Here is a 25,573-nt window from a genome sequence, read left to right as displayed (position 1 = left end):
AGAGCATATCTAAAATATTCAAAAGAAAATGTAGCTTGGGAGGCTGAAATACCTGGGTGCAATGCTACCTGACATGCTATTGGCTGCTGTTTGCAAAGCGTCCTGATTGGCTGCGGAGCAGAGATAAAGAAGACCACAGGTCTGATGCTCTGCATTAGCGCCAAACCAGTTTCCACTGTTCATATTGAAGCATATTTAAGTATATTTGGTCTTAACTATTAATATGGGCAGTTAGAAGCATTCTTAGAACAGACTTCAAGTATTAATTGATTTTAATTATTGGCTGGCTGCCATGGTAACTAACTCCTGTACATACCGACAGTTCATTGTTACTGCTTCTCTTTGTCTTCCATATCTATTTGTGGTCATATCATTTTCTCCTGAATATTTTAATCTGTTGTGATATTATTTTATCATCATGACATGTTAGTTTACAGCAGCTTGTGCGTCAGAAGACATAAATTTGGCCTCATTTGTAAACAGTGCAAACCTTTTAGTTAACTTGTCGCTGAAAGATTCTGACATAAAATGTGCACCGAGTGGATCTCCAGTCAGGCAGATTTTCACAAACCAACTTTGTGGTCATTTTGTACCAGTTCACTATATAAGTTGTATATTTTGTTGTTGAGTCATTTCTTTACTTTTTCATTTTGTATTTCATCAGATGACTGCATGGTGAGTCCAGACTCAGATTGAACTACACTGTATATTGGCCACAGACCAGGGATTCATAACTCCACTGTATGTATTGCTACACATGTTTCATTTGAAACTGTCTTCATCCTCTTGAAAGCAAAGGTAAATCTTTAATTCCACCATCTGCTTTCCCTCTGCAGCTGCTGGGATGCAGAATGGGTCTGAAACGTACTTTTTAAAATGGCTACATTAAACATTTGGCACTTTTTCAGTGACACTCTAATGAGCAAATGGGCATAATAATCAACAGAAGCTGGGAAAATATTAAGCTGAAGCAGAGCTCTTCTCCAAAATTAATTCCCTCATGACCTGCAGTGACAACGATGATTACATCCCTGTTGTCATCACTGAGTGCAACGCACCACAATTCACCTGAGTTTCACTGCAGACATTTACCTGTGTACCACTTGGTTGGCATCACTGAGTGCAATGTATGCCGAATTACTGCCGTAGGAGAGGGACAGGGAGCTTTATTCTGGGATTACTTTTAGTCAATACAGATAAAAGTCTTTTCAAAATTACAACCATGTTATAATAAGAGAAATTTGTGAACAAAAAGCATCATGAAGACCGAGGACCACAGCAGCTCAGGGAGGAAGTAGAGAATTTTAAATTTAATAAAACTAAACTCCAAACTTTGAACTTCTCACAAAGCTCTATCCAGTCAATCATCTGAAACTAAAGAGTTTGGCACAAAATGCAAACCAACACTAAATTCTCAGAGTAAACAGGTCTGAATTAAAAACATGCAGAAAACCAACACTACACTGCAAAACCACAAAATCTTAGTGCGAGTATCTTAGTACACCTGAAATAAGATCAAATTACTGTACAAGTAACTTTTCAGCAAAACCTTGTTTTGTATTACAATATGGGAAAAGTGCCTTGTTCCACTCTCCCATATTATTAATTTTCCCATATTTATGAGGAAAAAAGTGCATCTTTCCCATAAATTATAATATGGAAAAAGTGTCTTGTTCCACTGGCAGATTATTAGCAGATTATTATCAGATTGGTTCCAGTTATCAACTCATCAAATCTAAGGAATTATTGACTTAAAACAAGCTCCTATTACAAGTTACTTGTAAATTAGTTTTGTATTATTTTAAGTGCACTAAGATATTTGCATTAAAACTAGAAAAAATGGTTCATAAGATTTTGTGTTTTTGCAGTGTATACTGTACAGAACACTGGACACACCATTCCTGTGTAAAATGGACCCTTCTTAAAAATATCAGTCGTTTCATATGGAGTGAAAATAGTCTCAAAGTATCTGTGCGTGTGTAAAAATATCTGTGCGTGTGTAATCCTGGATTTGTAAACCTTAAAAATAAAATAAACCTACAAATGTTGAAAAAGTACGCACAAGTCACCTGGTACACACACGTAAAACTGCATTTACGTACATAACCGGTTACGAGTGCACGAGTATTTTTGAGACTCATTTCACGCTTCGGGAGATCCCAGATTTGTGTGTAGATGGTGCGTTTACATGCTAGTAGAAAGCTGGGTCATCTGAGTTTTGCTAAAGTAGCATAGCTCACATAAACATTAGCTCCCACTAACAGAAACATATGAGGAGGGCAGAGTATCAAAATACTAGACATATAAAATCTGAAATTATTTATAATTACTCCATGTCTCATTATAATCGGAGAACAAAGCCTGCAGGTTTAACTTCTACTTGAAAATATTGCTGATTAATCTATGAATTTTTTTTTTTAAAAGCCTGCAGTATTTTTTTTTATTTTTAAATGAGTGTTTTACATCTTTTCTGGTTTTATTCTTCCAGTAACTTTATTCTGAATTACCTCTTTCTGATCTGAAAACAAGGTTTTATTCCAGTCAAGCACTATACTCTTTAAATGGCTGTTTTTGGGTTAATTGTGTTTGGGCAGCTCTCTGTGGTGTCAGGAGGCGGTATGATACACACAGGTTATTTTAAAAGATCAGTGAACAAATGGTCTTTGATCAACTGAGTTGTCTGGTCTACAACCGACACACGGAAGCTGATGAGGGACGACTCAAAACTGTTTAAAGTGAGAATGCTTGAGTGACTGAGTCTTTGCTTTCAAAGCAGGAGGTTTTCCTGCTGTCATGTGTCCTTATGAGCGGAATAAGATGCTCATCTCTGGCCTGTCAGTGTGGCCTGGAGTGTACTTTATTGGATGCAAGGTGGCAAGAAAGACGGGTTAATGGGCTTGTCTCTGTACCTGTGGCTTAATTACGGTGAGTCAGCACCGGATGAATAGAGAAATGCAGATGGATTACAGCAACAAAATAATCACAACCGTGATCATCAATCCAATTTGCTGGTTCAGAGAGGCAGCGCTGGAAGCTAGCACAAGGTCAGTGTGCTAATGAGCTTGATGAAAGAAACCAGGGACGAAGGGAGCAACAAGATAGAGGAGAAAAGGCGTAGTAACACCTTGAAGGAGGGGTGTTGTGTGAAATCAAGTTTTTTGAGTTTTACATCATGCTATGATTTTACTTCCTCATCAAAAATATACCAGGAGTTTTTCTTGAATTCTTTCAAACACCAAATGTTCACAAACAAAGGTACAGTGCTGTAAGTAAAATAGTAAATAAGATTCAAACCATCAGAAGTGCAAATGTATCCTTTAGAAATATGATACATTTGCACTTTCATCAGAAGTGCAAATCTATCCTTCATCAACAATTGAAGTCATTGTTGATGAGAGTGCAGTGATTTCTCTGCCTGGAATGAAAACTTCAGGAAAACTTCACTGGTTTTCTACATCGGAAATTTCACCATTCAAATCTGCTGTGCCAATAAACAGGAACAATATGTTCTTTTCTTAGTTTTGTCTTTATGTGACGACTCAGCAGCCTGGAAAAAAGCTCAGGTGATTTTATTTCCATTTTAAAATGTATGCCAGGATGGCGGCACTAGTGTTTATGGAGGCGCTGCTTTTGCTACAAATAGCTTGGGAAGAACTACTTTAAAGTTTTGTGATCAAACCTCAAGCAATTTGTTTTTCACCGTTTATAAGAGAAACATTTATTCATAGCCCTGTAGATTCTTTAAAGCTTTTCTTTTTATTTTACATAGGTCTTACAGTTTTTTAAATAACTGAAGTCTAAATTCACAGATTTACACAGAAGAAAACTACAAGAAAGCGTTATGTTCCACTTTCTGCAACTGAGAATATGAAGACTTTAAAATAAAGCACATGCACTGAGCTCAGAACCTGTGATCACCTTTTAAGTTATGCAGCCTGAATACCTTTCTCTTACATTAAATCTCAAAAAATGAAACTCTAGTCTTTGCGGCTTTGCACAGTTATTGTTTATAGGAAGAAAGACTCACCTTCACAAAATGACTGAAGAACAAGGAAGGGAAGGAGGATCTTGGCAGCCGTCATCCTGCACCCTAAACCCACACACGAACCCCACGACATCACCGACACCTGCAGGAAAAACACAAACAGAAAAAAATCAGTTTCATGGTTAGTTTATTTTCTGTAAACCATGTTGTGCAAAAATAAAGACTGTTAAAGAAAATCATAAACTCTGAATGCAAAATGAATAAAGAGCCGGAACATGTGCAGGAAACGCACTACTTTAAAACACATTTCTGTAATAATCAATAATAAATTATTCTGATACTGATTTACCTTTTTCTCCTTCTGAACCATCTTTTTTTCTTACTAAAACTTGTTACGCTAATTTGTTGCATATATGTTATGATAAGAACTTCAGAGTAAACTGACAGCAGAGTTAAAGGTAACACATCCAGCAGAAACACGGTTTTGTGCCATTGTGCTCTTAAAGATAAAAAATATGCAGAAATATGTAGGTTATTCAATTTATACAGAGTAGCTCATACATACAGGGGAGTGAAAACAAAATCTGAGGTAAAGAATGGTCTGTCAGTGTGTGTTGTATAAATATATGAGATCACTCTGTGAATGTAGGTGTTTCTATGAGCTGTTCACGTGTTTATAAAATATACATTTGTTTTCATTTGGATTCCTGTTTCCTGTGAATTATTCCGTTCTGTTTCCTGTGAGCATGCAGCCTGCATGGCGATGTGCAATGCTCCCTTCCTTATTCGACTCTGTTGTCTTCTCTGTGACCCATTTTAAAACTCCTGACCGCTTCCTCCTTTCACCTGATCAGGTTAAAAATTTGATCCTATAACAAACGAGATACTCTAAAGGTTTCAGCTGTACACATGTTTATTCACATTACACAGCTAACAATGGATTCATCGTATCTAAAGCTGTTTTTACACCTGATAGTCCAGTTAACTCGGTTCGACTGGGGACCAAAATTGCAACAATCATTATATTTTCAGTAGGTGCTTTCATACTTCCCTGAGTCAAACGAATCAAACTAATTGAAAAACGTGTTCCCACCTTCGCCTGTGGGGGCGCTGCACCAAGAACAACTGAGGGAAATTACATAAAAACCTCTGAAGACACTGAGTTAAACTTCCTCAGACAGATTTTAGCCTTTGCAGGATTTCTCTTTGGTAAAAGACCATGAGCCATTTCTCCTGCTTCCGCTGGACTCATACTTGTTTAGGTTGTATTTACCCAGAATGCTCTGCGCTGTAGTCCACTTCCTGTTTATAGGGCGGTGTCTGGTCCGCTTGACGTTCACATACACATTTGGACCAAACCAGAGTTCACTTCAACTGAAGCGAGACCTATTTGTAGGACCAGAGATTTTATTTTTTGGTCCATATCTCCCTCCCCAAACAAACCGGACTTTCAAGGCAAATAAACTAAAGTTGGATTAAAATGGACCAAAGAGGGCTGATGTGAATCCACCCTACAACACGAGAGATAAAAATGTCAGCTTTCTGTTTTAATATGTTTTAACATAATTAGAGTTCCTCCCTGTCACGAAAAGACAGTCGATTAAGCCCAACAGCAGGAAGACAGAAACCTGCACCACCATGCAGCCCAATGCGTCTTTAACGATTAAATAATATAACATCTATTTAATATTATTGAACAATAACATTGATTTATATTTCGATGTGATCTTACTTTGGGTTTGCCTGTCCATTTTGTAGCTGTAAAAAACAAACACACACACACACACGCCTCCTTGACTTGTCACTATTCCTTTCTCTAACGCTTGGGGACATTTTGGAGATGATGGCTTCATCATTATGAATGATGATTACAGGCTGAGACAGACAGACCAGCTGGGTGTGAGGAAAACTTGGATGGTCTTTTGAATTCACACACTTTGCCCCATAACTCTAAAATAAGTTCACACACACAAGACAAACTGATTTCAGACTAGGATTTAAATATAACTTTGGTTCTTTGCAGAGGAAACCCCAGCAGCTCATTTTGAATCAGAAAGGTTTGAATCTTGTTGGTGATTTGAGGTTGTGTATGCGGAGTGTTTTAGTGAATAAGTGCCGAGTTCTTCCTTTCACTGCTGGTGTGACTCGCTTAACCTGAAACACAAACTGAGACCGCAGGCCATTGTCAGCCTGTGCAGTAAAACTGCAGAAACAACACTGAGCAACCTTTCATCTTCAGACAGCTGAGACCTTGAAGAAGTCAGTTAAGTCTGATCCAAGGCACTCTGTGTTCATGGCTTCGATCCAGCAGTCTGACAAAATGCAGCACAAACAGACTAAGAGCTCATCTGCTGCCATGGCAAAGATGCTTCTAATTACCTGGATATGACTGGTGTGGTTGTAAGTCTTTTCTTCTATAATTGATCCTTGAAGACAAGGTGATCATGCCGATTTACCTGCCTTGTCTGAATATGTACTAAGGTTTATCATTTATCCAGTGTACAAGTACATATGCACCACACTAAGCAAACTAGTCTTGACGGTGACAAAATGTGGGAAACAGAATCCAATTTTATTATAACTTAAAAGTTATGGTAATAATCTATATTGTAAAGTTTAGTGAAGGAGTGTGTCGTTCCTTGTTGCTGTCAGTGAATATCAGCACAGAGTTTGAAACCAACCAGGCAGTTGAACTTTTGAGTCTCTCCTCATTGTAACAGCAGGATTTGTGCATCACAGAAATGCACAAGTCTCAGTTTAAACCAATGTAACAATATGAATCTGATCAATTAAACATGATATTCAGTATTTCCTGAGCAACTTTTAACTTTCTACCTGAAACCTGGAGCTGTTGAGTTGATCTGAGTGACAAACTGTTTGTAATTCCATCACTTTATTGAAGACAACCAGAAAATTAACACCAGGTCATGATGCTGCTACTACCAGGTTTTACTGTGGCTAAGCTGAGGAGTTACTTTGTTCCAAACATGGCTCTTGTAATTTAGACCAGGGTCAGCACTGAGCCATCTTCCTCCTGCTTCTGCTTAATAACATCCAGTCAGTCACAAAATCTACTTGGTCTGCAGAAAAGCATAACTTGTTGAGCTTCACACCATTTTCTATTTAAAAATATGCCTATTTTGATGTCCAAAAACACAGTTTTATTTTTAGTATAAAAAATGCTTCACACTTAAAAGGAGGTTAATAATTAGTAGAAACACTCCACACTTTTCCACAATAAAAAGATTTTGATTATTTTGCCCTTTTCTTTTATCCTTTGCAAATTGTGCCTTTAACTAGACAAAAGTCATGAATTTGACAGCTGGACTTTATTCCAGGTTCATCAAAATTTATAGTGAGTAAATGTTTCAACTGAAGACACAGTAAAGGTGGAAAATCTTTTGAAATAATTATTATGGTCACATTTTAGACTACACTGTGTAGATGTACAGTATCTGTACATAGAAAGAAGCCAAGACTATCAAAATATTCACCAGAAAGCTACTCTGTACTCTGTACTCTCCTTGAACAATTCAACCAGTTTTAAAGCAATTAAAGTTTCTTTAAGCTTTAAATTCTTAATAAACAAGTTGTTTGTCTCTGAAATGCCAATTTAAATTAAAGTTTCTTAAATGTCACCTCCTAATATTTGGAGCATAACAAACCGGAGTCCATCTTTATTTTGTTATCCTGCGTTTCTGGAACAATATGTTCCTTCTAACTATAGTGAGGAAAATGTTGCATTCGTCTTGAACAGCACTTCCTGCTGCTCCTCTGTTCTACATACTATGTATTCCACTATTGTTAAGTTATGGTAGCTCTTGAAATATTATAACAGAAAATGGCATGTTAATTAGTTTCATTTTATGGCCTTATATAGCAGACCCAGGCTATTGTCTGACAAAGTAATGTGTTTTATGGTGAATACAGTACGCGTCGCTCCAATCACTCCACTCACAATGTGGTGTGGAGAGAATGTGGGGGGGGGAGGGTGGCAATCAAAGCGCCTTTTGCTTTCCGAGCATGAGGCCTGGTGTTAGCTTCCACACTCAAAAATTAAAACCAATTCATCAATAACAGATTGTGGGTGCCATCGTTCATGAAAAGGCCTGATTATTTCATGGAAAAACTGAACTCCCTCATGCAAAGCTTTCGAAGGGTTTCTAATGGTCAAAGAAATAAAAAAGTGCTGTCAGCTGCTGTCAGAAAGGCGTTTAGGTCTCAGTATTCAGTCCAACTTAATGATTTAAAGTCTAAAATCCAGCCAAATCCAGAGGAGGTGATCAGAATGAAAGAAGCCCTTTAATTGGATCATGGAGTCACAGTGGAGAGCATAAAGCTTAGATGATGGTCAGCATCTGCAGCTCTGCTTCACTTCACTGCCTGCAATGACACCATCTATCAAACCTTTACTACCCTTTGCCCCAACTGAGGCAATGAACTCATGTTCTCTCAAGCATCCTCCATCACATCTGCCTAACCTCAGTGTTTTTGTTTAAGGTTTTTTTTTTCACCTGGACATGATCTACCTTACTGTTGTTTCATAAAGAAATGTATTGAACTTTGGCCTTAAAGGTAACTGGTGCATTTCAGAATCCCTTCTTCCTAAAATGATGGTGCATTGCAAACAATTATGCAGTATAGCAGGCAAAACCATGACAATACCATCAAGTTTTGGTAATTGATGCTTACAGTGGAAAGAATTACAATTTCTATCTTCAAATATACCATCATGATTTTAAACCAGAGACTTTTCAGAGATAAATCTGCATCACAGGAGTCACTGGAGAGGCAGCAAATTCACATCCAGTGTGAAGCTTCTAGTCAGTGATGATCTGGGTCAGCATGTCATCCAGTGACCAAGTGACCATGGTGGTACTGGTTCAACTGACCAGCAAACTGGTCTGACCTGAATCTCTGGACGATTGGCTGTACTGAGACATCAAGATTAGAGAAAAAAGGCATAGATATCTAATCTTTCACTTTCTGAAATAAGTTGCATAAAGACGTTTTCTCAATGTTACATTTTTTTTTAGATGTATGTGTATTAAGATGTGACTTAATGTCTCAGAGCCATTATGGGCAACGTCTGCACCCAACATGTTCCTCCAAAAAAGGCCACATGCCTGAATCCTGGTGGCTTACAGCACTCAATATTATTGATTACAAGGCAATTGTGTCTGACTCGGCTCAACCTCGTAGGCACCCCTCTCACAGGAAGCACGCTGGGCCTCAGCCTGAAGCCAGATCTGGATTATCACAGCAAATCAATGAGAAGTCTGTCCACTCTCAGCGTTCATCAAAAGGACATCACTCATTAACACACTGATCAAACACAGAGCGGCAGACACTTCGGCTTTGTCAAGAAAGATGGGATGAAGGCAATGCTCTGATGAGCTGAGAATATCCCAACCCTCCAATCTCTTCATCTACGACATGACACAATTCTATAAAAGTCTTACTCAGCAAACCTGATTCCGGCAACAGGAGCCGGGTGAAAAGAACAAGGTGGCTCTTAGAGTCACCAGGCATGCCCTGAGCACAAAGCTGACTGCTAATTATTCACTTTGGAAATACATTCTTACAAGAGAAAGCAAACGGAACATAAAAGTCAAAAATGATGTCGCCTAGACATTACAGCACATTTGTGTGATGTGAAATGTCTTATCAGGCTGTTGCACATTGGACCAGTTGGTAGTACAAAAACTTAACTGTTAGTAGAGACACACGGCCATGTAGGACAATTTAGAGACCAAATAGGCTGTGTCACCCTGGGATGGACTAGTGGCATGTCTACGGTGAACTCTTGGGGTCCTCCCTTGTTCATGACTGCAAGGATAAGTGAGTGTAGATGATGGATGGATGGATGGATGGATGGATGGATGGATGGATGGATGGATGGATGTCTCTTTTAAAACTTCTGCTTTTTCTGAAACTCTGCCTTCAGGAAGTCGTCATAACATCACTCTTCTATTAACCCTTTAGCAACATTTTTACCAGCGTTGCACTAAGCCGTAGCTCCTAAACGGAGCTCAGCAGATGTGCAGTTTCACTAATTGGTGCTGGCTAGTCTGAAGGAGCTGAGTGGAGGAGTGGAAGGGGAAAGGTGGCCTGTGAGGTGGAAACTGCAGCTCTGAGGAGGAGCTGTGCCTCTAAGGTGAGGCTAAGTCCAACTAGGTGTTTTGCACAGATGAATGGTTGCCATGGAGATGAAAGGATTTCTCAACCATTCATGAAAGAAACAAGGCATGTTTTTGATGAGGGAATAAAGTTACAACCTGATCATGCTCAAAAGAGTTGATTTTTGCTTTGTGCAAACAAGCAATGGTTGTACATTTTTGAATTAAAAATGTATGTTTTTTTTATTAATCCCTGGTGGTATTATATTAAAAATTCTGTATTTGGCTCTTATGAAAATGAACAAAACATCGAAAAGCTGGCAGATACTACCCTACAGTAGCGCTACCTGTTTATTCGTGTCTTCTCCTGCTCATTGGCAGTACATTATGATGCTAACAATCAGACTGGAATCGATCACAGATTAGCTTTATGCAAATCATTTCAGCCCACATAGACCTCACATCTGCCAAAACGTTTATTTAAAAAAAAAGAACCTTTTCTACATCTAAAATTATGAGATTGGTTGTGTTACATGAAAAGCTCCAAAATTTTTAAATGTTTTTCACTCGTTTAAATGCTCTGGGGTAAAAGCTTCTCTGACAAAAAGCAGAGGAGCTTTTTGTCAGCTTTCCATTCTCTGATGCAGTGAGCCTGGAGCAGCTCGACCAGAAGAGACCTGTGTGGATACAGACAGTATAAATATGCACGACCGTGTCAGATTGATGCTAAAAGCCAACAGTGACACATCCATCACCTTTAGTTTCCTTCGTTTTTGAAATAAGGTTGTTCATTCTACCAACAGCTGACCGTCTCTTCTGCTTGAAAGACCAAAACGCACCATTTAGCAGCTGCTCTTCAGGATGGATGACCTTTGAAGCTCAACACTTGACCTCTCTCCTTGTTCAGTCCTGCTTGACTCTTATTGTGTCTCCTGCGCCGTCTTTCCCTGCACGCTCTCAGCCCCCGTTCAGGCATAAAGACTAACTATGACCTGTCAGAACCGGAACTAAACTATTTCTGTTTTTGTTCTAAATGAAACTCTGAAGGGAAAACATGAAAAAATAAATAAATCTTCTATGAATTCCTCTGCAATTTATAAATGAGAACCTACAAAACATTCCTTAAAAACTTTACAATTTCTGAAATCATTCCAGGCAAGAACAAATACCTATTAGCTAATAGGCACCTGCTGTATTTCAAGCAATGTTAGATACAAACTGTCAATGACTTCATATTTAACCATCTGTATCCCATTATTAATTCAGAGAAAACACAGCTTTATATGTGTAAGGATCTGAAAGCAATGCTGTAAAACAACTGGCAGAGTAAAACCATCTTCACCGCCGTCCCCTCTTCTACAGGATTTTTTTTTCTGCGGTTCTGCTTGAGAGCCTTGGCTGATTTAATGACCACACGCAGCTGGACCACCAGAGACCTGGCTGGGAAAATTGGAAAAGTGGAAAGCAGACAGTGATCGTAATCATGGGATACAGAGAATGTTATGTAGATACCAAAAGACAAAAAGAACACACGGATGAAGCTTTCTTCCAACAGATTGAAACAGATTAAGGAGTTTTAAAATTACCAATAAAACTGTGCTGCGTTATTGCCGTTAAAAGCTCCATATTTGCTGATTGTCCGTCAAACTTGTCATCTCAGCCACTTCAACAGACAGAAGCAGAAGGAAGTGAAAATATGGCAGGGATATTTCAAGCTCCAATGAGCTCCAGGTGTTAAACACAAACAGCAACTGAATGCATTTAGGCATCCAGTGTGGCGAGTTTCTGAAGTTCAACCTGAGCATCAGAATGAGGAGGAAGGGGGATTGTCAACATTGCAAGGTTGTTGATACCAGATGAGTCTGAGTACTTCAAAAACTGCTGAACCACTGAGATTTTCACATCATCTCAAGTTTACACAGAACAGTCAAAATATCACTAAACATGTATTGGTTGACTGTCTTATGAATCAAGATGCCTTGTAGATGTCAGAGGTCAGAGGACAACAGGCCAGCTGGAGTAAAGATGGCAGAAAGGCAACAACAGCTTGAGATAACCACTAGTTACTTGTAAGGTATATGAAATAGAACAACACATCAGACCTTGAAACAGATGGACGATATCAGGTAATGACCACACTGAGTGCTACTCCTGTCATCACAGAACAGCAATCAGGTTACAATTTCTATACTATCTACTAAATTGGTAGATGACTGCTGCAAAACGTTCCCTCGTCCGGCAAATTTCTATGCTGCAGGATTCAGATGGCAGGTTCACAATATGGTGTCAACATAAGAGCGAGGATCCGTCCAGCCTCGTATCAGCGGTTCAGGCTGCTGGTCATGGCAGTGTAATGGTGTGGTGGACGTCTTAATGGACGAGCTTTGTGCCTCCTGACCGCTGATTGCTGCTTCCAGCAGGACAAAGCACCATGTCACACAGCTCAAATATTCTCTTACTGGTTTGTTGTAAATGAGTTTACTATAATCCAGAGTCCTGAGGCGTCACCACATCTCAACCCAACAGACTACATCAGGGATTTTTATTATCATGCATTTGAAGCTGATAAATTAGCAACAATCCTGTCAATATGGGCCAAAATCTCAAAGGAATGTTTCCCACACCTTAGTGAATATATATGAAAGTATAAAAGGTGTTCAACCTGGTACTGGCATGGTGTACCTAATAAAATGTAATATGTATTCCAATACAGAATCCATTCTGTGTGTTTATCATACAGTCAGGCTACTAAACTGTATTATAGTACTGATAACCCTGGTGAATGTGCACAAAGCGTGACTCTCTGATAAATGCTACTCTACTTAACATGAATTAATAAACTATTTATACAAACTCAAGTACACCTTGTTTCTATAAATAGTCATCATTTCCTCACATAGCAAATAAAGTTCAGGAAAAAGTGTAAGTAAATCAACAAAATCTAAAAATCTGGTTGAACAATAACAAGGTTTATTATTCAAATAAACCTAAACATTGTTGCAGAGGATTTACAGATCAGTTTTCAATCATTACGTACTTCCTGAATTATAGCTATTCTAACAGTTTGGTGAGAAACCGATTCTTCCTTGAAATATTTATCAGCTTTCAGTTCTTTATTTACTTCATACTCATTTTTCTCCATAAGTTTACAGTTTTTCATCTTTACATAACAGCCGTCCTGATGCTCTGCTTCGAGTGTGAAACTTCAGATGACAGTCCTGAGGAGTTACTGTATCTGCAATTCATTTCTCGATCCTTCTTATTGAGTTCCATTTGAGCCTGTCAGTCAAGGCGTCTGCTAAAAATGGGCTCTCCGTTTCAGGAGGGTTTTCTCCAACCGTCTTGTTTCTGAATGAATTTAGATTGACAGAGGCTCTGAGAGGACAAACTGCCAGAAACATGACTTCCAAAACAAAGAACCTAAAGCATTTTATCACAAATATATTACAATTAGATGACTATTTTAATTCATATTATTTTAAAGTAAAATTTTCTATATGTGTATGAAAACTAGAAAACTCTCAAGTTTTCCATCTTGAAGAGGTAACAGGTGTGAAACATTCACATGAAGACAAAGATGGACAACATTGAGCATAAATATAAATTTGAAATTAAATCTGTTAAAACAGGAGAAGAGACGGCAGGTCTACAAACTCATCACTGTTCTAACGGTGATGCGTTCAGGGTCCTGAATGATGAACTTCCCTCCAGTCCAAGTCTTTCTCAGCCTCTAATAGATTTACCTCTGCTGTATTTAGCTCCATCTGAGTTCTCATCCCCTCTAAAAAAGCTCAAAAGTTTTGCTAAAACAAACAATCTCCACAACATGATGCTGCCACCACCGTGTTTTAGTGTAGGGATGGTGTGTTCAGCATGTTTTTTTTACCTCCTACGCCAAGCAGCAGAGTTGGGAAGTAACTAGTTATGTTTACTTGAGTATCTTTTTGGAAAATATGTACTTTTAGGAGTATTTTACTATATTGTACTTATTACTTTTGCTGGAGTAATTTTATTATGAAGTATAGGTACTATTGTCTCAGTTTCTTACTTTCACAATGTTAAATGTATGAGGGTTAGCATTAACATAATTTTGCCTTAAGTTATATTGTAATTAATTAGCATTAGTAAACCAACGGTGTGCTAAAGTTTGAATCTTATTCATGACTTTGGATTCATGAATAAATTATTTAACTGATTGAAATGCTACAATAGAAGCTGGCAATAAAAGAGGAGCAACAACTATTAGACTCTCATTAATGTTTTCATTTTATGGCCTTAAGTTGCCATAACAACAAAGAGTAATATTAAATTCTATATTATGCGCGTGGGCTTGTTAAGACACTGACGCATTTTACTTTCAGTAAACAGTCAAAGGTTTAATAATCTGTTTGTTTTGAAAATATTAGTAAGATTTTTTTCTACCATTTATAGATTTATTCATTATCTTAAAAATAGAGTACGGTAATATAAATGTTGTTAATTTTTAAATAGAAGAAACTCTTTAGCAAATATATAACTTTTATAACACATAATGTTGGCTGAAGTTTAATTTTACCTTTATGTAAATATTAACAAAAATAACAATACATTACATGTTTGCTGTATTTATTTCTAAATAAGAAGGAAGAAATCTGCGCTTAATGCTGTTTTGTAACATTTTCTTCCTCTGCGATGTTGAGGCTGATTTATGGATGTGGTACATTCTGTGCTGCTGTTTATAGGCGACATCTGACTGCAAATATTATTGTATGGTTTATGTCCTTTAAATTGCTGAACTGGAAACTATTAATCTATGCAGATGGCAGACATTAAGTTGAAAAAATAAGATTTCAGAAATAAGTAGAATTTATGTCCTGCTTCTCCCCACAGAACACAGAAAAGAGCTCAAACCATAAAGATTAAGCATAAATTTGTTGCAAAGCATCAAAATGTTAAATATTATCTATTATTCAAATGTAAGTTGTTATTCAGTGAATAAAGTCAAATAATAATAAGTCCATGTTGTATCACTCTACAGTTTGGTTACAATTGAAACACATGTAGCCTGTTGTAAACCATGCAAACAATAAAACTGTTCAGGTGTTCAGTATTCTCCTTTGAGCTGATGTCAGTTGAGTTCAGGTGACACATGAATAAATAAGTGGTTGTCAAGGCACTACCCAGAAGTATGGAGCCCCAGGAGTGCCACAATCCTAAGAAATTTGGAATTCCTTTTATAAATGCTGCATGTGATCATCAACATCAATTAAATGAACAAAAATAAATACAATAAATTCATGCGTGAATAACTTCTTGATCTTGTAATCTTTTGTATATTGTTTCAATATTTCAATTTTATAAATGTTTCTTGTGTTTGCTCCCTGAAGTAGTCTTGGGTGTCCTTAAAGACACAAATAAAATTAAAAATTTCCATACACTGATTATTATTCACAACAAATCATGAATCTTGTGGGTGGGGCTAATTTTGCAATGGACAAGGTGATTGGTCTGCAGGTTAGCTGGTATTCAGGATGGCAAATCAGAAGTCAGGGCCTAACAGCAAACCCAAGAGTTTAGATCAGTTCATGGTGGCATGATAAAATAAATAGAGATGTAAATAATTATATGGGAATGTATTTTTCAAACACACAATGGAGGCATAAAATATACACTGACTTTAAAAATACATATTTAGACATCAATGAATAGAATTATTTTGCTTTGTACTTTTCCCCTTTTAAATTTACTTTTTATTCATATTGACATAATTAATAATTACATATGCACATGCATTTATTTATTTAATACATTTGTATTTTTAGTAATCACATAAATAAAATATTGTATTAAGTATTGTGGCTCTTTTGGCCCTCCGTACAGACACCTGGACTCCCCACTCAGCTACCTGAGCTAACGCTGCACACCTGACACCTCTGAGCAAACACGCAAAGCAACTCATATTTCACACTTAATATTAAAATAGATTTGAAGGAATTTGTGTTTTAAATCGATCACTGAACAGACTAGACGGATGGATAGAATAAAAACGCCAGAGCGATTTTATTCTATTTTCCTTCAGTCCAATTTCTTTGGATTATCGCCGCATAAAAAAGGCTTTTATTGATAAAGTAACTATTAATAATGCTCAAGCTCTGAACACACACACACACACACACACACACACCACAATACCAAAATAGAAATGGAACTACAGCTGAGCAACACAAAAAGTCATCAATTACGCCGAGCTTAACCGGACCATAAATGCTGCGCCTTTCCGGTCATGCCTCTAACTTTTCCTACATTCTCCAACTCTGCGGGATGGTCGGGTCGTTATCAGGCTGTCCTACCTTCCTCCTCCGTCTCCGTCGCCGGCTGAGCGCCTTCAGAGTCGACTGTCTGTCCTGCTGCGATGCGTTCCCAAGTATCTGCTCCCCTCTCCCTCTCTGCCTCTCTCCCTTCTCCCTTTACTCTGTCACCACCGCCGCCCTGGTGACTGCAAATTTCACTCCGGTGTTACAGAGTTACCGCTCCTGAAGCCCGTTCCCTCTGGAGCTTCCCACGTCTTTTCTCTTAAACCAGGATAAAGTCTCTTTCCTCTCCAGCTCCTGCAGCTGAGCTCCAGTCAGCCGAAATAATAAAACGATTCTCCAAAAGAAATTTGAGCCTCACTTTCTTCATTTGTGTCCTAGAATTTTGACCCACGTGCCTAAAAGAAATTGTAAATACAACCTTTACTGCAAATATTTGAATCACTATGTCCAGATCCTCAAACTTCACAAAAGGTTGAGTGTGATGAAAAAGATCTATTAGACAGCCAACCAAATAAGATCATGAGCCCGTGTATTGAACAAATTTAATTTAAAATCTATGATTAAATCCAACAGCTCGTGGATGTGAGGATAAGCGGTGCTCTTCCACCACCTAGCGGATGAAATCAAAATTACCATCAGTTCGTTTTCTGCATTAATTTGCTACATCCATGATATTTTGAAAGAGGAAAACAATTCCATGTTCAGATGCTTTTGTGAAAGCCCATGAACATCCATCAGTGTATAACATTATGACCACCTGCCCAGTCTTGTTTTCATCTTATTTTCCTGCTAAATAATCTCTGACCAATCAATCTGTTAAGAAGCAATAATATTTTCTGTAACATTTAAATTCTAGAATGTGTATGTGATCCTTTTGTTTGTGAAATGTTTGTTACCTTTTGGGTGTGTCCTTGTAGCGGCCATCTTGGAACCTACCAAAGAGGAGGCCCGCCTCAAACCCAGCTCTTTTATAGAAAGGCCCATGTTTGCCGGACTTTCATTGGCTGGGCAGTTAATGGAGAAGGTGGGGACAACAGTATATAAGAGGACTGTTGGCTGAGCCAAAAGAGGGGGAAGAAAGCTTGAGAAGATGTCATTTTGTCTTGTCTGTGAGCCATGCTGTGCTGAAGGAGGCCTAATAAACCACCTTTGTTTATGCTACAGCCAACTTTGAGGAGTTTTGTTTCTTCCACACCACACCTCTCAGTGTAACACAATCATTTCCATAAACCCCTGAAGGTGTGGTGTAGCATCTGGTACCAAGATGTTGGCAGAAAATCCTTTGAATGGATAGTCTGGATTCTTCTATACAAGATTCTGAGAATATATATATGGAGTATTTTATTATTATTATTATTATTATTATTATTATTATTGTTATTACCTGTGCCAGATGAAAGTCATGTTGCAGTTTAACCATTTAAAACGTCTCAACCAATCACTGAGAACACAAATTCAGTTTTGGTCAGTTGTGTTTTTTTCTGCACAGACTAAGAAAACCAGAAAAGATCCACTTCTGTCCAAGAAGTACATCAGGACAGACTGACATTCTCCATGAAGTACAAGGGTTGGACTGTGGGACTGAGAGAAATGTGATTTTCACTGAAGCTCCTTTAGAGTGAGAAAACTGTAAAACTGAGAAGAAAAGTTGAATCTTGTTTGGTGCCAAGAGCAAAAGCATCCTGAGACCATCCATCTGCTGGGTTGCCTCTCCAAAGCAACCAGCATCAAACCATCAGAGTGACTTTAGCCATCAACCCAAAAGCAGTTTGGTGATAAAACTTTTTTTTTCCAGAACCAGATGGAGCAAAGAGCACCGTGTCATGAGGCAAAAATTATAACTTGGCTCAAAATATAAAAAATTTGAATCATGGCCAGATTTCTTTTTCCATGAAGAGTTTAGCCAACTCTTTCAAGCAAATGGATATTAAGAAAACAAACAGTGGTTACAACCTTCAAGCTCTGATAAAGAACTGGTCCCAGGCACTCAAGATGTAAACCAGAAATAGCTTTTTGGTTCTACAGTGCAGAAATCCTGAAAAATAAAGGTCAACACTTTCAAAATTGAAGCTCAAAGTTTCACTGAAAAAGCTTTACTAAGCATTTATATTATGCTCTAGTATAGCATAGAAAAAAATCTCATCTCACAACGTTGAAGCATCAAACGTTGTGGAAAACATGATTTTTGTCTGTCTCAGATTCATTGGCTGAGGCTGATCATAAATAACTTTGGTTTAAAGTAACTTTGTAAGGTTTCTGTGACACAAACTGCAGCTGACAGGTGTGATAATACCAACATGTCAGTGTGCTGAGTCATTCTGATAAACACTCAGTACACCTGAGACAAAAGCAATAAGTGTCCTTCTGGGAGCCATCTCACAAATCACTGATCTACGGCTGCTGGGATCAACTGCTTTTGCATAACAGCAAGAAGTCCTGTTCACTAAACATGCTGCTTCCATTCTGGGTTTGTTCACAGTGATGCACTCGGCTAATGTAACATTTAGCTTCAGCTAGCAGTCAGAAACTAATCTGAGTATATACCATGTCTATCTCCTAATCAAAATTATGTTTTGCTTCCCTCTAGTGGACATTTTAAACAACTACAGCTGTGCATTCCATTGTTTATTCTACAGCATCTAAAGACATACTAGTATGGCATAGCAAGGTCGTATTAAAGTCAAACACAAAGTTGGGTTATTTTCTATTCTTTTTTCCACAGCGTTAATTATTGGTCTGGTTACAATCTTGTTTTTCTTTCCCAACAAACATTTTCTTTCACTTGTTCGAAAACAAGAAAGCAACTGACAGAAATGTGGCCCATCACTGGTTAACAGTTTTAAGCACTCTGATTGTGATCAGTGTGTGTGTGTGCCACTAACTTTGCATTTCAAAAGACACAAATAACAAGCAACACATTAGATATACCTGTTGCAGAATTAAAGTCTTAAGGAAAAGCAGAACTTCAGTCTACAGTAGAAATCATCGATTTCTACGATTTCACGTCGTAGAAATCAACGTGAATTTACATATAAATTCACGTAATAAAATGCAACAAAATTTCACATAAAATGCCTGTTTATCACAAAGATACTGAATGGTGCCTCATTTACATACGATTGAAATAAAGCTTGTGAGAAATTTAAGATTTTTTTAACTTTTGTTGCTAGTCCTGTCACACAATTGTACATTTACATTGTCAGTAAAATATAATGTACTTCACACATAAAGGAATGAAGTCTAATGAAGTCTACTATCTTTTGCCAGTAGAATAAATCAAAGTTTTGAAGCTAAATGTGGCTAATAATCTTTCTAAATGATGAAATGTCACTTTTGAATAATCTTCTTAGATGATGGTGTCCAAAGTCTGGCTCTACGGCCATTTGAGACCCTTTTAGTGATTTTATGTGGCCCTCAACAGCCATACAACATGGCACAAATTTGGTTTTCCAGCTTGAGTTTTGAGGTTTATTCAGTTAAAACAAACCTTCTAGTAAAAGTTTCAAGTATTTGATGCCTTTCAAAGAGACACAGGCTAATTAAAGTCTTCTAATAATTAAAGCTGCATGTGGTTAAAAGTTTGGACATGGCTGTTCTAAGACAATATTATTAGATTCATTCCAAATCCTGTTTCAAAGATTATAAAACAACCTACATTTGCAGCACCTTTTCTTGGCATCGAGTTTCCGTGCAGCAGTGAATCAGCTTCGTTTTGTCACACCTGGAATAACAAACATGTAGCAAATAGCATTTGATAAAAGCTGTAAATGCAGCTTCACGCATCATCAAGTAAATTGTCTTTGTGAGTCATCACCTAATGAAGCTTTAAAGCAAACAGCGGATAAAGTGTAGTTCTGTGACTTTGGTATTTTGTTTGACATCATCAAACTTTGGCAGCTTTTCTTTTTAATTTAGTCATTAGCATTTTGAACTTGTTTTAAAATGTGAGCCAGGCCTGATCAGCCCAGTGATCTGCATTATTTGCCTCAGCTGCATTGCTTCTGTAGTTATTCAGGAATGGATATTATTAGGAGAGAGAAATTTACAAACCTTGGCGTCACAGCCTAGGAAACCATTCATTTTATCCATTTATTTTAATAGCAGCCGTAAAACATCATAGATACTGATTACATTGTAAACTTCTAATAAGTATTTTCCTGTATTACAAGGTTTATTTTTTACTGCGGTGAAATGCAATAACTCTGCTCCATAACTATGTAATAACCTCCTCCTGTTCCCGTCTCCACCTCTGCTGGAGTTTCATTTGTCTTTCTCTCTCTTCATCTCTCCTGCCTCTCTCTTCTCTTCAGTTTTGTTTGTAAAAGTCTCATTAAAGTGATCTTTTTAAAATCTAATAAATCAGTTTGATCTAAAAAAACATGGTATTTTTTATTTTTTTATTTTTAAGTTATGACCTAAATAACACAGCTATAGTTATTTGTAAATAACCCATTCCCATGAAATGTTTCAGCCAGCTACCAAGATAAAATGTTCTGTTACCAGTCAGAGTTTGTCAATGAAGAAACACCATTCTGTTGCTGCAGCAACATTACGCAGCATTATTATTTACATGAAAAAAGATCTAACATCAGTATTGCAGCAGAGTTTTTGCTAAATGCTAACCCATCAGTATGGTTTGTACTTCGTCTCTCTTTGCTGTGGGCTAGAAAAACAAAAGTGACAAATAATGTTGTTGTTGTGTGAAATAGTTGCTACTTGAATTAAACCTACAATAAATCTTTCTGCACAAACACCTGCCGCGTGTTACAGTCAAATAGTTTAATAGTTCAATTGTCTTAATATGATTTTCTTGATATTTGTCTCCTATAGCTAAATACATTGTTTCAAAAGATGTCACAGATGATCAGAGATAATCTCACAATACAAATGTATCAGTCAGAAGAAGAACATACAATAACCAACAAGCTAAATTATCATGACACAGTGAAGGTAGACGCTTATCCTGTGAGAAAACACAGAGCAATAACATTACTGAAACTGGATTGTTCAACATGATTATTAAAAAACACCAGATGAAAAGGCAGCCTGACAGAAACATGAAGACAACAACAGGAATCTCTGGTTAGAGCTGCAAGTTGTCTACATGAGACAAACAGCCTACCTGTGCAGATTGTAAGAAGAAGGTCTGCAAGATGTAAACCTGCATCTGAAGTTAGGAGGATCTTTAGTGCACAGCGTCTACACAGCATATGATGACTAAGAGTAACGATGCAAGTTTATTGAAGCAGTTGTGTTGATTCTGTAGTCTCTAAGTGGCACATAGCAGTTTCAGTTTCAGTAACAATGTGACAGCATTATTTAGTTAAACCCAGGCACCTTGCTACATTGTGCAAAATGAAGAAAGTCAGGTTTGCTGTAGTTCTTGCGTGCTGCCATTGTTGGATCACAGATCAGTTCTTTGTTTCTGATAAATTTCAACAGAAAGACCAAACAATGAAGTAATGATCACACTTCTCCAGCTATTGTCACCAGGAAACTAAATGATTTGCTCCTCTTGTAGAAAGAAATGCAATTTTTCTTTCTCGTTTTTTTTTACATGTCCACATTTTAGTTTTTTATTTTTTAATCATCTTTCAGGTTTGTAGTCGCCTTTTCTTATTAAACTGAAGGCTATGCTAATAAGTGTGTAGTCATGTTTATCACTGAAACATGTTGTAGTTTCTCTGACATGTCTTGGACAATGTTATTTTGTAAGAAGTAATAGAGATATTTTCTCCAATCTTTCCAAACAGAAATTATAAATAAGATGCAGAAGCAGTTTTCCAGAATTCCCCTTTTCATTATTCATGGTAACGTTTTGAATGCAGAACAAGCTGATCAGTGTCTTAGTCAAAGGTACCCCTGGAACCGCTCTGTGACCTTGAGCTGTTGCATTTTCTCACACTGTGTTAGAAAGCTCCTTCTGTGTTTTGAGGAAAGTGCTTGTTTGCTAATGACTTCCCAGCTGCCCTCTGGAAGAAGCTGCTGCCAAAATGGGAAAATGATGAGAAGTCTCAGACGATTACACTGGCACTTTCCCCGCAGCCTCTCTGGGCGGCTGTGAACACAGAGACAATTGCTGGCCAAGGTTAACATGCATACCTGTTGCTGGTGGATCCCTAACACAAAATCATTCTCAACAGCTTGACGATAACAGCACCGCTCACTCTACATGAGCTGCAGGCTTTACAAATCAAACAAACTGTTGTCACTGCAGAAAGAAGCCAGATTGTCTGTTCTTTACCAGAAAACAAACATATTCTGATAGGTAGGTGTGATACGGATGGGGATCAGTGAAAAGAATGGAGAGTGAGCTGAGCTGTAGCAGCTTGTTGTCTCAGAGACGGATTCAGTGACGAACTGTGACGATTTCCTTCCTAAGCTGCCAGAGTTCACAATGCCTGACGCGTCATGCAGCCATGCTGAGGCAAACACAAAACATCGACACATGATGATATCATGTAGACGTCTCAGAAGCAAACGACAACCGCTTTATGACTGACAGTATACTGAATTATAGATTTGAAATAAAAATGCTATCCCCCTAATCAAACTCAGAATATGACAGCTAAGGATTACATAGGAACGGGAAAATGTATTTAACCCTTCACAGATTACAAGTTTTTGCTTTTTTGGCTCACTTGAATGTTTCTGATCATCAAAGCAAATATCAAGATCAGAAAAAAAATAAACCGATGGTTCCTATGGGAAACATAATTACCAAAGTTTGTAAGGTTTTAAACTTTAGGGACTGACAAGGTCACAAAGTCATGATATTTTGCTTTATGAACAAAAACTGTTACAAGCACATCCTATCAAATAAATGTCATTTTAAATCCGTTCTTATGATTCTTGGAACTGGCCAGATGTCCCAGATGTTCCTGTAACATTTGCCTGTCATATGCTTGGTTTAATGGGAACTAGTCACACTAAGAACAATGCAGCAGAGAAAATATCTTGGTTGGCTCATGGAGACAATAACAAATGGGCTGAATTACAAGGAAGATTGTACACACTGACTTATTTCGTGGAATCTTATTAAAATGAAATTAGAGAGAGCGGCATGGCATGATCATAGAGAGCGTAATTTGCTCAGAGGACGAAAGTCGCACAAAGAGAATAGCAGTCTGCGTTTGATGCTCCTCCCGTTCTCTTCCTCTCTTACTTAATTACACATGCTGCAGCGTCCCACTTTTAATGGAGTTTCACTGTCACCAAGGAGCTGGATCAGATACACACTTCTGTAAATCCAATCCATTCAGAGAGGCTGTTTTAAGGTTTTCTTTTGCCTCTATCAACATTTCTGTACATATATGTTCATTAATGAGGTTTTATTTGAAGAATATCTGATTTTGGAACTGAGCATGATGCTCATGAAAGAGAAAATATTGGGGAGGAGTGAGATATCAGGAAGACAATGGCTTCCTGGTTATTTCATTGTTAAACTGAGCATTTGCATATGCAGTTTATGTGTTAGATTGTGTTTTTTATGAAGTGTTTAGGTTGAGTCATCAGGGTTTCAGGCACCTTATGCATGCATTAAAGCAAACAGTTCTGCATAGAGATGCTGTTCTCCAGCTAAAAATGTAAAATGAGGCTGATGGATAAAAGTGTCACTGCTGACCTTTTGCAGGAAGTTGTAAAATGTAGCACGGCTCAGCTGTGAATGAGGACATTGTTCAGTTAATTAGATAACCACAAATTTAAATAGAAAAGAGAAGACAAAAGGGAAAAAAAGAAAAGAAGTAAAGAAAATAAATAACCTTCATTGTCCCTCATTGGGGAAATTCAGGTGAACCAGCAGCAAAATGACAGGAAAGCTGAAGGTGTAGAATTACACAAAACCTCTGGCCGTGGAAAGCAGGCAGAGCTTTTTCACAAACCCACACATTCTGGAAGCTGTCCTTTTGTTTGTAAGAAGAAAAAAAAGTAAATTTTTAAGCTTTATTTTGTCAGATTATGTCTTAATGCGTGCTTTTACGTTTTTGTATATTTTTTTGTAGAAATTAGAGATTTTTATCTTAAGATTTGCTTTATACATACAATTTAAGTTACTTTTTCCGCTTGAACCCTTTTGGAGAATTATAATTGTTCTACTGAAACATTTTAGTCAAACTGATCAAAAAGCAAACAAAGTGACATACTGTATTTTATTCTGCTCTTCCAGCTGCGTGACTCACCTTTTCTTGTTCAGTCAAGAGAAGTAATCAGGCTCAGAAACGTTAATTTCAGATAATTCAAACCTGCAGTGCTTCATGAAATATAACCAAGTCTTGCATATGAAATTTCACCAAATAATTTATAAATGCGGTGCGCTGCTGGTAACCTTTCACAGTTAAACCAAAAACAAAAGATCACTGTCTCTGAAAAACTGAATAATAAATAGATTTCATCCCTCATTGTTTATTCCATATTTGCTGCAAATCAGGCTTTGCTTTTAAATGATTTATTAAAGTGAATATTTTATATAATTAAACAAAATAAAGTGACAAGGGAAAAAAATCAATGTATTAATTTTTAGCTTTTTGTGTATTCTCCTCCTGTGGCCTCCTGGGTCTTCATAACATCTTTATATTTCAAAATACATTATAGAGCATCATCAGCTGACTGAGGGATTCAGACTGGAAGGTTTGGTTGACTTTCTTATCTTTATTTCTTCCTTTGCTCTCTATCTGATTGATCAGCCTGCATCTCCTCTTGTATCGACATTATGGAAGAAAGGCTACAGACTCCTGCACTCTTTACTTTTAATAATACTGGAAACTGTGGTCAGAGTAATGCCTGCTGTAATCCTCCTTCTCAGCTTGTTTTAATGGTCTGTCTTCAGCTTGGTTCAAACATTATGGTGACATGCTCCAAAAAGCTCCAAAAAGCTCCAAAAAGCTCCAAAAAGCCTGCTGCAGAGAGAGAAAATATCTGAGTTATGGAAAAAATGATGGAATTAGTCACGAATGGGAGGTTGGGAATTCAGAAAACTAAGTGGGACCTTGAATAAATCAATAAATGTTCTTTATTTTACAAGACAGAGTGCTTCAGGGGTAAATCGATGGATGTTCTCCAGCCATTGTTCGAAAGAAGGATTGAGGAATGATGCCCAAATTCTCATATATTTCAGACATTAATCAATGACAAGATTTGAACTCTAAGTGACATGGCGGCTCAGCGAAGCTCAGAAA

At 37.5% G+C, this 25,573-nt stretch overlaps 1 protein-coding gene across 4 annotated transcripts in view; it reads right to left on the bottom strand.

The window, feature by feature from the left end:
* Window positions 1-16,661, bottom strand: part of cdh23 (cadherin-related 23) — a 195,517-nt gene extending 178,856 nt beyond the window's left edge. Inside the window, exons 1-2 of one of the 4 annotated variants that reach the window (XM_032552273.1) lie at window positions 16,434-16,661; window positions 4,028-4,127 (exon numbers count right to left, since the gene is read on the bottom strand). In XM_032552273.1, the coding sequence (XP_032408164.1) occupies window positions 4,028-4,118 (91 nt within the window). In that variant the 5' untranslated portion in view covers window positions 4,119-4,127; window positions 16,434-16,661. The remainder of the gene's footprint in view (window positions 1-4,027; window positions 4,128-16,433) is intronic. The other 3 variants (XM_032552272.1, XM_032552270.1, XM_032552271.1) reach the window with 3 other exon arrangements.
* Between the last annotated feature and the right edge of the window lie 8,912 nt (window positions 16,662-25,573).

Source organism: Xiphophorus hellerii, chromosome 22 (assembly GCF_003331165.1).
Source record: "Xiphophorus hellerii strain 12219 chromosome 22, Xiphophorus_hellerii-4.1, whole genome shotgun sequence".
NCBI lineage: Eukaryota > Metazoa > Chordata > Actinopteri > Cyprinodontiformes > Poeciliidae > Xiphophorus > Xiphophorus hellerii.
The sequence above is the reverse complement of the archived record's forward strand: the minus strand, read 5'-3'. Positions and strand labels throughout refer to the sequence as shown.